At 41.0% G+C, this 16,615-nt stretch overlaps 1 protein-coding gene across 4 annotated transcripts in view; it reads right to left on the bottom strand.

Annotated features, from left to right (window-relative positions):
- LOC122560121 (collagen alpha-1(XIV) chain-like) overlaps positions 1-16,615 on the bottom strand; it is a 188,439-nt gene that overhangs the window by 102,921 nt on the left and 68,903 nt on the right. For all 4 annotated transcript variants that reach the window (XM_043710374.2, XM_043710377.2, XM_043710375.2 and 1 more), the window contains exons 13-15: positions 14,514-14,659; positions 10,732-10,861; positions 5,836-5,975 (exon numbers count right to left, since the gene is read on the bottom strand). In XM_043710374.2, coding sequence (XP_043566309.2) covers positions 5,836-5,975; positions 10,732-10,861; positions 14,514-14,659 — 416 coding nt within the window. The remainder of the gene's footprint in view (positions 1-5,835; positions 5,976-10,731; positions 10,862-14,513; positions 14,660-16,615) is intronic.

Genomic DNA, 16,615 nt, shown 5'->3' with positions numbered 1-16,615 from the left:
CATTAAAGCTAACTGCATTTATCCAGTGAATGGCTGAGCAAAATGGATTATGAAGATTCTAGCTTCAACCCCTCATCTGCACTCAGTCAGGAAGAAGGGGAGAATAAGAATCATCCTACCAGGGACTTTGCCCCTGATGACTATCCTACAAACCCTTGACAGAAGTGTGTCCAAGTGGACATCATGTTCAGGTTTTCCTCAACAAAAATCGCTTATTATCAGGTTCATATGTGAATGAAGAGAGTTTGGACAATTTATTGTCTGTGGATCTAATCAGCAATACAATATTTAACATCTATTTTTGGGGTGGGTAGAAGACAGAACGTTGGCTAGAAAAGAGGAGTTCTCTGAAAACCTCCACACTTGTGTCTAATTCCTCCTGATGCTATTTTAATCCTTCTCTATTTATGTCACTGGGGATAGCATTATGCAAAAAAGTCAATATTGCATGATTGTGTAAATCCAGAAAAGTTGCTTAACTAAAATGATCAGAAATTCATCATGACAGTCAGAGTTACCAACATTTGCAGCAGGTTTAAAAAATGCTAATGCCAAGTTGAAATCTCTATAATCAATAAGAACCTTGAGGAATCATCATACAGAGTGTTTAAAGTATGTTTAATATTAGAAATGATTGGAAGCAAAGAATGCAAGCTTAGATTTGTCATTTATCATAATGCTTATGTTGGTTGGAACATCTGGGCCTCTGCTTATCAGTTTATTTTAGATTCATTCACAGGATGAGGGTATTGCTGGCCAGCATTTATTGCCCATCCTTAAGTGCCCAGGTGGCAGTTAAGAATAACCCACATTGCTGAAGTCACATGAAGGCCAGCCAAGGTAAGGATGGCAGCTTTCTTCCCTAAAGGACATTAGTAAACCAGATGGTTTTTTCCATCAATTGAAAATGGATTCACAGTCGTCAGGAGACTCTGAATTCCAGATTTTTATCGAATTCAAATTCGACCATCTGCCATGGCAGAATTCGAAATGAGGTTCTCAGAAGATTGACTGTGTCCCTGGATTAACAGTCCAGCAATAATATCACTAAGTCGTCATTTCCCATTGTTCCCAATCAAGACATTTGTCAATCCACAACAGACATGCCCCATAGCTCTCTCAACAACCCATGTGTCAGTATATGATTCAAAAACTGATCAAACATCACCTACTCATAGAGCTGGTTATTTCACATTTTGAACTGGCAGGTACTCAGTTCAGAAAATTAATAAAGCCAAGGTGGGGGGAAGAGAATGATGTAAAGCTATTGTGATGAATTAGTAATCCAGAGACCCAGGTAATGCCCTGGGCAACCAAGGTTCAAATCCCACTGTGGCAGATAGTGGAATCAGAGTTCAAAGAATCTGGAATTAAAATTTTCATGACCATGAAACCACTATTAATTGTCATAAAATCCCATCTGGCTCACTGATGTGCTTTAGGATAGGAAAGCTGCCATCCTTACTTGGTCTGGCCCACATGTGACTCCAGACCCACATCAGTGTGGTTAATTCTTAAGAGCCCTCTGAAATGACCACTCTTGTTCATCAAATTGCTCAAGAGATCAAAAACGGTCTGACCACCTAGCATCAAACTAGGCAAACCCAGCCTTGTCAATCATGTAAAGTCTTACCAAGTGGTTAGCACTGCTGCCTCACAGCGCCAGAGACCCGGGTTCAATTCCCATCTCAGGCGACTGAATGTGTGGAGTTTGCACATTCTCCCAGTGTCTGCGTGGGTTTCCTCCGGGTGCTCCGGTTTCCTCCCACAGTCCAAAGATGTGCAGGTCAGGTGAATTGGGCATGCTAAATTGCCCGTAGTGTTAGGTAAGGGGTAAATGTATGGGTATGGATGGGTTGCGCTTCGGTGGGTCGGTGTGAACTTGTTGGGCCGAAGGGTCTGTTTCCACACTGTCGTGTAATCTAATCTAATAACCAATAGCTAACACTAAAATTGGGAGAGTATCTCAGATTCGTCAAACAATTGTCACAGTTATATTCCCATAATCATACCCTACAGAAAATGTCCCAGAACTACCATCATCATCCCTGGTACAGACCTAGCTGAGATGGCAACATGGCGGTACACATTTAGGAGGGAGGAACCATAGGAGGCCTCACCACCTACTCTGGATCTAATGAATTCTCATGGCATCATATCGAAAATGAGCAAGGAAATCTCCAGCTGATTAGCACATACTGCACCTATCTCAGCTGATAAATCAATGCTGTGTTATGTGGAACAACTTGGAGGAAACAGTGGAAAGGGAGCAGAATGTACGCTAGATGGGGGTCTTCAAATCCCATTGCCAAGAGTGGTTCAGCAGCAGTACAACTGAGCAAGTTGGTTGAGTTACAAAGGACGTAGCTGCTAGGCTGTGTCTGCAGTAGGTGAATGAGGGAAAAACATAGTTGATTTCTGCTTCACCAAACTGCCTGCACATATACATCTGTGAATGATCGCATTGATAAGAATGACTACTGCACAGTCCTTGTTGTTACAGAACGTCCAGCAGCATGTGGTGACGATGATGGATGGCAGTGAGCAAGAGAGCTAAGCAATTCTCCGCAACCTCTACCAACAGGAGGCAATGGCAAAGGATAACAGTTGGAGCAAGTAAATAAAAAGGGTGTCTTTGGTAGTGAGAGGGCTGATACAAAGTGGGAGTACACAGACAAAGGAATTCTGCAGCCCAATGCTAACCCATATGATCATAACATGTAGTAAGTGTGAATAGTTCCTTGTTTATTCTAATTTTCCTCTTTGTTTGTACTGGTGTGATACCAATGGCATTCAGAATACTTGCATCTTGACCTTTGGGCCTTCTGCTTGTTTAAATCTCATGTCACATTTTGAAAATGAAATCTGGTGTTCACATTGAGACTACTGTGTTGTGTGGCACTTCCACCAAGTTAAATTGTGTGGATTATGAACAAATCTGGCAAATCAGAACTGAGCATCCAGGAGCTGCTGTGAGCCATTAGCAGCAACAACCTGCAACCTCATAGCCTGACATAGCCTGACATATCCCCACTTTATTATTATGATCAAGCCAGCAGATCTCCATAGTTCGATGTAGAGTGTGTGTGAAGACATGACAGGAGCAGCATCAGCAATACCCAAAATGTGAGAGCAAACTTGTGTAGCCACAACACTGAACTACTTACATGCCAAATGATAAACAGAGCTAAGTAATTCTTTAACCAATGGATCAGACCCAAGCTCTGCAGTCCCACAGTTGCAAATGGTAGAGGTCAATTAAACTACTGTCTGGGGAGAAGCCTCTGCAAATGTTCCATCCCTTAAAAATGGGGGAGCCAAGCACATCAGTGCAAAGATAACGGGGAAGTATTCTCAACAATCTTCAGTCAGAAATGCAAAGTTAATGATCTATCTTGGCCTCTTGCAGAGGTCCCATGCATCACAAATGCCAGTTTTCAGCCAATTCAATTCACTTTGTGTGATATTAAGGAATGGCTTAAAGCAATTGATACTGCAAAGGCTACAAGTCCTGACAACATTTTGGCAACAATTAGATTAGATTAGATTAGATTACTTTACAGTGTGGAAACAGGCCCTTCGGCCCAACAAGTCCACACCGACCCGCCGAAGCGTAACCCACCCATATCCCTACATTTACCCCTTACCTAACACTACGGGCAATTTAGCATGGCCAATTCACCTGACCTGCACATCTTTGGACTGTGGGAGGAAACCGGAGCACCCGGAGGAAACCCACGCAGACACGGGGAGAACGTGCAAACTCCACACAGTCAGTCGCCTGAGGCGGGAATTGAACCCGGGTCTCTGGCGCTGCGAGGCAGCAGTGCTAACCACTGTGCCACCATGCCGCCCACAATACTGAAGACCTGTGCTCGAGAACGTGCTGAGCCCCTAAATAAGTTATTCCAATATGGCTACATCACAAGTACCTCCCCAACGATATAGGAAATTGCTAAGTTATGTCCTAAACACAAAGGGTAGAACAAATCCAACTTGGCTAATTACCTCTCCATCCGTTCATAATAGCAAAGTAATTGAAGGGGTCATCAACAGTGCTACCAAACAGCACTTGCTCAGCAACAAACTGCATAAGGATACTTTGGTTCCATTTGGCCATTCAGCTCCTGACCAATGTTCCCTCCAAGCTGTTCACAAGCATGGCACCCCAAGGTTCCATATGTGGCATTCAGCATTGGCATGGTAATCACAACATTGACTTCAAGTTTCAGAGGTCAATGCCATGCATGGAACTGGGAGACCCATTAAGAAAATTAGAAGGAATTCTGCTACTGACCTCATTACAACCTTAGTTCAAACATGGACTAAAGAGCTGAATTCCAGAGGTGATATGAAAGTAATTGCCTTTGACATCAAGGCTGCAGCTGATTGAGTGTAGAACCAGGGAGCCTGAGCAAAACTAAAGTCAATAGGAATTAGTGGGAAACTCTCTAACAGTTGCAATCACAACCAGCATAAAGAAAGATGGTTATGGTTATTGGAGGTCAGTCCTATCAGCCCTAGGACATCTTTGCAGGAGTTCCTCAGGGTAGCATCGTAGGCTCAACCATCTTCAGCTACTTCATCATCTTTCCTCTATCATAAGGTAAGAAGTGTTGATGGTCACTGATGATTGTACGATGTTCAGCATCTTTCACAACTCCTCAGAGGCTGAAGCTGACCAAGTCAAAATACAACAGGACTTGGATGATATCCAGGCTTGGACTGAGAAATGACAAATATAATATTCAATGGTATTACCATCACTGAGACATTAAAAATACCCTGGACATTGCCACTGACCAGAAACTGAACTGGACCAGCTATATAAGTACTGTGGCTAGAGAAGCAGGTCAGAGGCTATGAATCTATAATGAGTAACTCATCTCTAATCTCCAAAGCCTGTCCACTATCCACAAGGCACAAGTCAGGCGTGTGATAGAATACTTTGCATTTTCCTGGAGGACTCCAATTCCAACAAACACAAGGAGCACAACACAATCCAAGTCAAAATAGCTTGCTTGGTTTGCACTACAAACATCCCTCCACCACTAGTTCTTAGTAGCAGCATTGAGTACCATCTACAAGGGGCACAGCAGAAATTCTCCAAGATTCCCTAGGCAGTTCCTTCCAAACCAAAGACCTCTACCACCTAAACAACAAAAGCAGCAGATACACAGGAACATCCTCAGCTGAAAGTTCCAAGTCACTCATCATCATGAAATGTACCTTGCAACATTTTAGCATTCATTCACTGTGGCCAAGGCAAACTCCTGGAACACTCTCCTCAATAGTATTGTGGATATGCTAGTACAAAATGGAGTGCAGTGGTTCAAAAAGAAGCTCACCACCACCTTTCAAGAGACAAAAAAAAACTGCAGATGCTGGAATCCAAGGTAGACAAGCAGGAGGCTGGAAGAACAGCAAGCCAGGCAGCATCAGGGGGTGGAGAAGTCAATGTTTCGGGTCCTGAAGAAGGGTTCCACCCGAACTTTTGACTTCGCCACTTCCTGATGCTGTGTTCTTCCAGCCTTCTGCTTGTCTACCACCTTTCAAGAAGCAATTAAGGTTGAGAAATAAACACTGGCTGAGTCAATGATGTCCACATCAACTGAATGAGTAACAAGAACTATTAATATCGGATAAGAATTCCAAGGCTTCCCACCTGCAATTTAAAGCATTCCAATATCTGATCAGTTGTGTTGTATCCCAAATATTAATTATTTGTGTGATTAACACATAACCCAGATCTTAGTAATTTCTAGATCCATGACATTTGTATACATCATGCTGCACTAACCGCATATGATTGAGTAGGCCGAACATGAATTTTACCTGTTTGGGATCATTCCCATTGGCTGCCACATAAGTGATACGATGACCTCTCACTTTCCTTGAAGCTGTCTCCCAGTTTACTTTAACACTACTGTGACGAAGTTCAGTGAGGCGCACATTTGCTGGGGCTTGAAGTGAAACTACAAATAAAAAAAAAACATTTCAAAAGCCAACAAAAACAGAACAGATGGTCTTCTGCAGCCTTAACAGTTTCCAAGCAGTTTTAGATATTTCTAATCAACCAATTCAGAGATGTTATGACACACCTCATGGAGCAGATGGGACTTGAACCCAAGCAGTCTTACGCTTGGCTTGTCACTGGTTACACAGGATGTGACCTTTGGTGTTCTCTGCTCCCTTGAGCTTGAGTGCATCACTGAACACTACATCTCCTATTATACCTTACACTGACTGGGTCATATTCACCAGAATCTTATCCCTAATCTCCTTCACTTCTGTCTTTCCCTTTAATGTTCTTTAAAATTCACTGCTTTGACCAAAGTTTTGGATAATCCTCCCAGTCTGCCCTTATTTGGCTCAGTATCCAATTTCTTTATATCTCTGTAAACCATTGCAGGATATTGTCTATCCTAATGATACTATCTAAATGCTAGTAGGATTTTTAAAAACTAGCAAACCATCCAAAGCACTGCTTATAACAACAGCATTGTTACACAAGAAAATGAATAATTGGGCTCCTGTGACATTGCTCATAGTAAGTTGGATGTTTTATAAGAAGAGTGTTATGCGAAGGAACACATTTATGTGTTAGCAATGAAGTTAGCCCTGATAACTACGTGTACTAAAAAGAAACCTAAGGATCTGGCTATGCTAGGATGGAATCTTACAGAATAGAAGCACTTTCAGTGAGGGGGGGTGGGTGGGAGGAGAGGCGGTACCAAAAACAAAAGATGCTGGGACAGGAGCCCTAGAATATAAAAACCACTGCTAATGAAGCTTTTGAAGAACACTGGGACACATTATGGAATAAAGGAGAGGGATCCTGTGACCTGGAGGAAACGACGTCAGAAAACAAACAAACCAGAGAGACTAAACAAGGTGAAGGTCAGCCTACATAAACTGATACCTTAATCTTTATTGCATCACGGGACTGTGAGAATTTATTTTCCAGCATAAAATTTCTAATTACCACAGAATATAAACTAAGTTGGAATGTGCTCAGAGACCATCAAACAGTGGCAAGACAGCTAACCTTAACAGGTAGAATTCAAGTCCCATGCACGTTATATCAAGAGTTCCATTTACAAAATGATTCAGTTACTAGCGAAGTTTAATGATTTCTTGTACAATTATTTAAGGTGTGTTTATCAAATTATAAAATTAACTGCAGTTTGCAGCAAAAGCCATTCACTAGCTCTGTAAACCTCTTCCCACTCAATCCCTAAGCCTTTTAGATTCTTTCTCTTTGCTCCCTTTCTGTATTCTCACATAATTGCTCAAAAGGTAGCATGATTGGCAAAAGATATTGGTACAAAAGTTTTAGGTTTTTTGACATATAGGCATTTTTCATATGTGACAGATTTGACAAACAAAAGGTAAGACTCTGAATTATGTAAATGCTATGATTTTCATCACTATTACAAACTTTTCTATATCCATTTTCCACTACTATTGGGAAAGGAAGCTAAATATAATTAATCAAAACCATAACAAACTATAAAGAGATAATAGACAAGAGTACAACCTCCATTGAAAGAAATAACTTTTGAAAATAAATTTGAACTTTCAGTTTGTAGCTTATAAAAGATTTCCCCCCCCCCAACATGTTACATTTTAAGAACTTTGCAGTGTGAAAAGACTAAAAGTCCTATTGATTATATGTTATAGAGTCATAGAGATATATAGCATGGAAACAGACCCTTCGGTCCAACCTGTCCATGCCGACCAGATATCCCAACCCAATCTAGTCCCACCTGCCAGCACCTGGCCCACATCCCTCCAAACCCTTCCTATTCATATACCCATCCAAATGCCTCTTAAATGTTGCAATTGTACCAGCCTCCACCACTTCCTCTGGTAGCTCATTCCATACCTGTACCACCCTCTGTGTGAAAAAGTTGTGCCTTAGGTCTCTTTTATATTTTTCTCCTCTCACCCTAACCCTATGCCCTCTAGTTCTGGACTCCCCAACCTCTTATCTTCATAGACAGCTTGTACTTTAAAACTGTAGAATATTTCCTGCTTAATTTCAGCATGACTGGTAAACTCACTTGATAGAGATACATTACAGTGTCTTTTAAAATGACTTTTTGTCATTTACATAAATGATTTGGATGCAAGCATAAGAGGTACAGTTAGTAAGTTTGCAGATGACACCAAAATTAGAGGTGTCGTGGACAGCGAAGAGAGTTACCTCAGATTACAACAGGATCTGGACCAGATGGACCAATGGGCTGAGAAGTGGCAGATTGAGTTTAATTCGGATAAATGCAAGGTGCTGCATTTTGGGAAAGCAAATATTAGCAGGACTTATACACTTAATGGTACGGTCCTAGGGAGTGCTGCTGAACAAAGAGACCTTGGAGTGCAGGTTCATAGCTCCTTGAAAGTGGAGTCACAGGTAGATAGGATAGTGAAGAAGGCGTTTGGTATGCTTTTCCTTTATTGGTCAGAGTATTGAGTACAGGAGTTGGGAGGTCATGTTGCGGCTGGACATTGGTTGGGCCACTGTTGGAATATTGCATGCAATTCTGGTCTCCTTCCTATCGGAAAGATGTTGTAAAACTTGAAAGGATTCAGAAAGGATTTACAAGGATGTTGCCAGGGTTGGAGGATCTGAGCTACAGGGAGAGGCTGAACAGGCTGGGGCTATTTTCCCTGGAGCATTGGAGGCTGAGGGGTGACCTTATAGAGTTTACAAAATCATGAGTGGCATAGATAGGATAAATAGACAAAATCTTTTCCCTGGGGTGGGGGGAGTCCAGAACTAGAGGGCATAGGTTTAGGCTGAGAGGGGAAAAGATATAAAAGAGACCTAAGGGGCAACTTTTTCACACAGAGGGTGGTACAGGTATGGAATGAGCTACCAGAGGAAGTGGTGGAGACTGGTACAATTGCAACATTTAAGAGGCATATGGATGGGTATATGAATAGGAAGGGTTTGGAGGGATATTGGCCGGGTGCTGGCAGGTGGGACTAGATTGGGTTGGGATATCTGGTCGGCATGGACGGGTTGGACTGAAGGGTCTATTTCCATGCTGTACATCTCTATGACTCTAAGTAGATATTCAATTCTCCTGAAATCATTTCAAAATGATTGTTAGCTCCAAAGGTTTTATTTCTGTTCTTTTCACCAGAACTCTCATTCAATGTGGTGGTTTTACTGTAAATCATCCCTCTGTTGCATGTCAGGTGAATCTTTCAGCTTCACTTTAACTCCTGGTAAACTTGGGTCTTTTCGATCTGAGCACGATCCTCTCACATTCCAGCATAGCAATTCGCAGAGACTTTCAAGCCCACACTGCTCCCTCTACTGGATGCTGGAAGACTAACTTGTCTGTTATAATTCAGAGATGCCGGTGTTGGACTGGGGTGTACAAAGTTAAAAATCACACAACACCAGGTTATGGTCCAACAGGTTTAATTGGAAGCACACTAGCTTTCGGAGTGACGCACAATCACCTGATGAAGGAGTGTCGCTCCGAAAGCTAGTGTGCTTCCAATTAAACCTGTTGGACTATAACCTGGTGTTGTGTGATTTTTAATTTTGTCTGTTATAAGTTACACAAAGGTGAAAATGTATTGCTGGAAAGGCGCAGCAGGTCAGGCAGCATCCAAGGAGCATGAGCCCTTCTTCAGGAATGAGGAAAGTGTGTCCAGCAGGCTAAGATAAAAGGTAGAGAGGAGGGACTTGGGGGAGGGGCATTGAAAATGCAATAGATGGAAGGAGGTCAAGGTATAAGTTACACAAAACCAGGTTATAGTCCAACAGGTTTATTTGGAAGTACTATCTTTCGAGGCAACCACCTGATGAAGAGGCAGCGTCTCAAAAGCTAGTGCTTCCAAATAAATCTGTTGGACTATAACCTGATGTTGTGTGATTTTAACTTTGTCCACGCCACTCCAACACCTGCCCCTCCAAATCTTGTCTATTATATTCAGTAGTATGTTAGCAATGACTGTTATATGATATCACAATGTCTTCTTCTGTACTTTCCTGTCTCAAGTTCATTACCAAACTAGTATAAATTACAAGGCCCATAAATCCAGGTAGAAATGCTGATAATCAACTCTAATTTATCTCGGAATTAAGTGGACTGTGTAAAACACGTCTTATTAGAACCTGGCATTCTCAACACTTCTCTGAGATTGTGGAAGCTCACTGTCTCTCCACTGTCAGCATAAAGGTTGCTGCTAATCTCTCCATCTTGCACTTTCTTTAACAATTAAACAATCTTCAATCTCGAACAATTGAACTTGTCAAACCAACAATCAAACTACCTACATCCCAATTGTTATAAGTTGAAAAATTGGATTATTGTCAAACATTGTGTGTTCTGAGAGACAAAAAAAATCATTTATGCATCCAGAACATTTATACACTGACGTGTACCACCAAACATATGAATGATACTCTCCCCACATGATAAGTGCATCTGTTGACTACATGATCTGCAAAAGATTTTCTCAAAGCAAATTTCTAACAATGAGGGACATTTTATGGTGATCCAGCAGTGTTACTATTTCACTTCGCCCAGACCCATTCCTGGGACTGTCAGAATATTGGAATGGGATATTCTACCCATTGAACTGCATCCAGGAAAACATCACGGTATAAGAGAAAATGTAGCAAAACAGCAAGGATAGTTCAAAATGTTGTGCAAACCACTGACACAATCTACAAGTTGTACCAAAAACAAGCATGATTCAACTCACATGTTGCTTGCTGTGCAGTTACTGGTTCACTTGTTTCCTCTCCATATAAAGCATAAGCTGTTACAACGTACTCTGCGCTTGCAGAGAGACCTTCTATTTCAATATCTGTGTATTGAACATCAACTCTCACCTGTCAATACAGAACAGGATAATGGATTTTCACATAACAGGAGTAACTTATTATTAAAGAGTAGATAATCTTTCTCTAGTCTCTGGCAGATTATTATTTTAAACATTGAAAGTAATTCATGATATTTCTGTCATGCTTTTGAACCTACAGTCAACTCAATATTGTAGTCCATAAGTATAACAAACTTCTATAAATCCACGGCTTTTCAAACTATGCATTTTCACAGATTATTCCAGCCTAATGCACAAAATTATGGGCTGGAAAGGCGTTGGATGTAGAGTGGAGACAGGCTTTCCATCCCTGAGCATAGGCCCAAGGCTAGATGTTTAAAGGACCCCCCTCAGTGTTCTGCGATCTGTCAGAAAGGAAGCAGAAATTCATAATCTAGCCTCCCAGTGCTATGTTTAAGAATTGGCAGATATAAGCTCCTCGTTTCTCATTGAACTGGATCACTCTTTCCAAAAGACTCCTTTACATCAAAATTTATCAGTAAGCTCTTCTCTCATTTCACAATACAACATCTAAAAAACCTATTCCTTAGTTTGTTCCTTAATGTCTTGTTCTGGAAAACCATCTTACATACATTGCAAGAATTTGTCTCCAAAACAACAGTGCTAATTAGTTTTATCTATGTATAGACTGAGATTTCCCGTCCTTATTGTATAACCCTTGCTACATACATCTAATTTCCTGATTTTCATCATCACTGCTGTGTGGAGGCCGATGAGTAACTTCCTCTGGCATTCCAGAGGGGGAGGGAAATAGTAATATGTGGAAATAAATACACTGGTCACAGGAAAGAGAAGGTGGCGCAGTATGGGTGGAATCTTGTAGAGGTCTGAGCAACATGGGCTATCACAAGATTTGTAGCAAAATCAGACAAGAAGTTCAGAGAGGCCTATCTCAAGATAAAGAGAATCTCGCTTTATCATTTATGCTTTTGATGGGCTGCAAGATATGTTTTTCACTCGGCAGTGATGTGTCGCCAGTTATGAGGGATCACTGCTTGTTAAATGCCTTGATGCCATAATGCACCTCATTTTGTATTCAGCATTTGTCTTAACAAACTGTTTTTGTACTGAACTGAACTGAACTGTGGATCTGTACACTTAGATCCTTCTGTATATCGATGCTATTAAGAATTCTGCCATTTACTGTTTATTTCTTACCTTCATTAGATCTTCCAAAATCCGTCACCTCAAACTTGCCTGGATAAAATTCAATCTGTCATTTCACCGTTCAAGTCTCCAGCCTAGCTATGTCCTGCTGTACCTCTGGCAATCCTCCTCACTATCCTCGGCTCCAATTTTTGTGTCATCAGTAAGTTTACTAATCAGAACTACCCACATTCTCCTCCAAATCATTTATATGTAATACAAACAATAGGGTCCCAATATTGATCCCTGTGGAATACCAATGATCACAGAACTCCAGTCAGAAAATCACCACTATTCTCTGCCTTCTATGACCAAGCCAGCTCTGTATCCGCATTACCAGCTCACCATGGATCTTATGTGACTTCACCTTCAAGATTAGATTGCCATGAGGAACACTGTCAAAGGCCTTGTTGAAGTCCATGAAGATGACGTTCACTACCCTGCCCTCATCAATCATGTAAGGAAGGATGTGCTGGTCTTGGAAGGGATCCAGAGGAGGTTCACAAGGATGATTGTGCGAATAAAGGGATTATGATATGAACAGCCATTGAGGACTCTGGGTCTCTATTCGATGGTATTTAGAAGAGGGGGGAATCTTATTGAAACTTACAGAATTCTGAAAGGCCTGGACTAAGTGCACACAAACAAGATATTTCCATTAGTAAGAGTGTTTAGGGCTTCAAAGTCAGGGGATGATCCTTTAGATGAGGAAGTATTTCTTCAGCCAGAGGGTGGTGAATCTGTGGACTGCATTGCTGCAGAAGGTTATGGAGGCCAAATCATTGAATGTATTTAAGACAGAGATAGATAGTTTCTTGATTAGTAAGGGGGAAAAAGCATTCTGGGGAGGAAGAAAAATGTCAAGAATATGGGGTTGAGAAAGATATCAACTATGATTGAATGGCAGAGTACACCCGATGGGCTGAATGTCCTAATTTCTCATATATCTTAAGGTCTTATGCCTTCTCTACTTCCCTATAGTAGTTACAGGACTCTCTCGAACACTGGCCCAGCCTTGTTCAGGTAATGTCCATTTCAACATACGAGTCCCCATCTCCCCAGGTACTGATTGCTTAGTGCTCCTTGAATTCAAACCCACTTCTCACACAACTTTAAGCCATGGATTTATCTCCCCAATCTTCTTTACCCTACAGAATTTTCCACATATCTCAAATAATAATCTGGAGATTTCAAGTTTTGATTTTGAATTTGGTGTATGGTTCCTCTTGCTGCCTATATAGAACCTTTCTTTCCCAGTTTTACCGAGGTCAGTGGTACTTACATGGACCTCAATAACTGGATCCTCCTCTCCCACTAAAAGGTCACTGTAACCAAACAGCACTGATATACCTCTGTGTTTACAGATATTTATAATCAATCTGTTCAGACATGTCAGGACTCACCTGTGAAGCAGGTGGGGCTTGAACCAGGCCTTCTGATCTGGAGATAGGGACAGGAACACTGTGTCACAAAAGCCCTATCTCTGTACTTATAAATATTTTCTAATCAACCTGCTCTGGGATATTGTTACACACAACCAGAACAGGTGGCACTTAAACCTGGGCTTCCGAGCTCTTTGGTGGGGACACCACCACTACACTACAAGAGCCCAGAAATTGAACTCTGAAAAACTCTGCTCGCAAAGAGGAACAAGGTTAAGCTAGTTAAGTTATTAACTAGCTACAATTTCTCTCAGGGAGGATGTACAGATCTGTTTAAGACTACAAGAAGAATAACTTACTTTTCTTACACAGAGACTTGCCTCTTTTGAACAGTTTTTTAAAAATTAGTTGTTAAATGTAAATAAACATTAGAATTTAGAGTTGAAGTGTTGACAGCATAATTAAATTAAATAGCAGAACAAGTGTAGGGGATTTTGCACACTAAACCTGTTCCTATCTTTCCTTCCATTTTAATATGATATTCCAGTATGGTACTGATGGATATTTATACAAGGAAGAATACAAAGTCTTCTTTATCTCATGGTGAATGTTCCTTTGTCAACTAGTATCACTAACACAGACTGATTGGGATCAATCTTATTTCTTCAGTGAAATGCCTTCAGTTCCTTTCCTACATTAAAGGCATAATATAAATCCACACTTTGATATTATTAAGATTGAAGCAAAGTAATAGGAGCTCTTTCCAAATCTACCGCCACCGCAGACAGGTGAATCATCAACAAGTAAATGTGTAAAAACAGGGCACAATAATTTAGCTTCAAATTCTGCTATCAAAATGGGAAGGCCTCCTCTCCACTATGCCAGCAAGCTGAGCTCAAAACTCCACCCTCCAGGAAACTAATCTAAATATATATTCATCAGTCTGAGCTATTTCAGTTTCAAAACTTCAAACTTAGTTCAGATCCTAATTTAAATGAGCATTTTCATTAAGATGTGAGCTTACTTTATAAAAACTTTTACAAGTAAAATATGAAATACATTCTAATAACATAAAAGCGGAACATAATGACTCCAATGCTTTAAAGAAAATACCTCTTTTCCATCATCCATTCCATCATTAGAAACTTGCTCATACAGGATCATATACTGAGTGGCTCCTTCTTGAGGATCCCATTTAATTCTCATACTGTCATGTGTGACATCATAGATTGTAAGATTATTCAGTGATGGAAAAGATGCTAAAAATGACAAATTTTCAAAATTAAAATCAGTTAGGTAATCTTCATAAATTTCAAATGACTGTTGTGAACATTAAATATTTAAAATATCTATATGACATTTTTAATCTTTATTTATTGCAGGAGCTAATCCATCTATTTCAAATGAAATAATGCTTTTGATGAAGCATTGGTAAAAATGCTCAAACTTTTGTTTTTGAACAAATATCAGCAACAATAATCTCCAAGGTACAATCCTTGATAAATAAATCATACGAAGGAGACAATCCTGTACACAAAAGTTTTGAGAGTTAGTCATTAAAAACCATTAGGTTCTTTTTTACTTATATAGAACATAGAACAGTACAGCACAGAACAGGCCCTTCAGCCCTCGATGTTGTGCCGATCATTTATCCTACTCTACGATCATACTCACCTACATGTCCTTCATTTTACTATCATCCACGTGCCTATCCAACATAGAAAATGTCCCAAATGTGTCTGACTCTACTACCATCCTGGCAGTGCATTCCACACACACACACCACTCTGTGCAAAGAACCTACCTCTGATATCTCCCCTAAACCTTCCTCCAATCACCTTAATTTTGCCCCCTCCTGATAGCCATTTCCACCCTTGGAAAAGGTCTCTGGCTATCCACTCTATCTATACCTCTCATCATCTTTTGCACCTCTATCAAGTCACTTCTCATCCTTCTTCACTCCAATGATAAAAGCCCTAGCTACTTCAATCTTTCTTCAGAAGACATGCCCTCCAGTCCAGGCAGCATCCTGATGAAGGCATTCCAGGCATTCCTGATGAAGGGCTTTTGCCCGGAACATCAATCTGAATTCATCACCCTTATTGTTGGCACTTCCTGCGTTAAAATATACAGACTTCAACCCATCACCATGACTGCAACTTTGCCCTAACAACTTTCTATCCTTCCTCACAGGTTCTCTATACATTGTTTCTGCTGGTTCACCAGCTACCCCATCCTCTTATCTGTAGCTCTGGTTTCCATCCTCCTGCCAAACAATAGACAATAGATGCAGGAGTAGACCATTCTGCACTTCGAGCCTGCACCACCATTCATTATGATCATGGCTGATCATCCTCAATCAGTATCCTGTTCCTGCCTTATCTCCATAACCCTTGATTCCACTATCCTTGAGAGCTCTATCCAACTCTTTCTTAAATGAATCCAGAGACTGGGCCTCCACTGCCTTCTGGGGCAGAGCATTCCACACAGCCACCACTCTCTGGGTGAAGAAGTTTCTCCTCATCTCTGTCCTAAATGGCCTACCCCTTATTTTTAAGCTGTGTCCTCTGGTTCGGCACTCACCCATCAGCAGAAACATGTTTCCTGCCTCCAGAGTGTACAATCCTTTAATAATCTTATACGTCTCAATCAGATTCCCTCTCAGTCGTCTAAACTCAAGGGTATATAAGCCCAGTCACTCCAATCTTTCAACATAAGATAGTCCCGCCATTCCAGGAATTGACCTCGTGAACCTACGCTGCACTCCCTCAATAGCCAGACTGTCTTTCCTCAAATTTGGAGACCAGAACTGCACACAATATTCCAGGTGCAGTCTCACCAGGACCCTGTACAGCTGCAGAAGAACCTCTTTGCTTCTATATTCAATCCCTCTTGTTATGAAGGCCAGCATGCTATTAGCTTTCTTCACTACCTGCTGCCCTGCATGCTTGCCTTCATTGACTGGTGTACAAAAACACCCAGATCTCTTTGTACTGCCCCTTTACCTAATTTGACTCCATTTAGGTAGTAATCTGCCTTCCTGTTCTTGCCACCAAAGTGGAAAACCATACATTTATCCACATTAAACTGCATCTGCCATGCATCTGTCCACTCACCTAACCTGTCCAGGTCACCCTGTTATCTCCTAACATCCTTCTCACATTTCACCCTGCCACTCAGCTTTGTATCATCAGCAAATTTGCTAATGTTACTAT

This window comes from Chiloscyllium plagiosum, unplaced genomic scaffold, assembly GCF_037043375.1.
Source record: "Chiloscyllium plagiosum isolate Xiang-an unplaced genomic scaffold, Cpla_swu_hap1 HiC_scaffold_15, whole genome shotgun sequence".
Lineage (NCBI taxonomy): Eukaryota > Metazoa > Chordata > Chondrichthyes > Orectolobiformes > Hemiscylliidae > Chiloscyllium > Chiloscyllium plagiosum.
The sequence above is the reverse complement of the archived record's forward strand: the minus strand, read 5'-3'. Positions and strand labels throughout refer to the sequence as shown.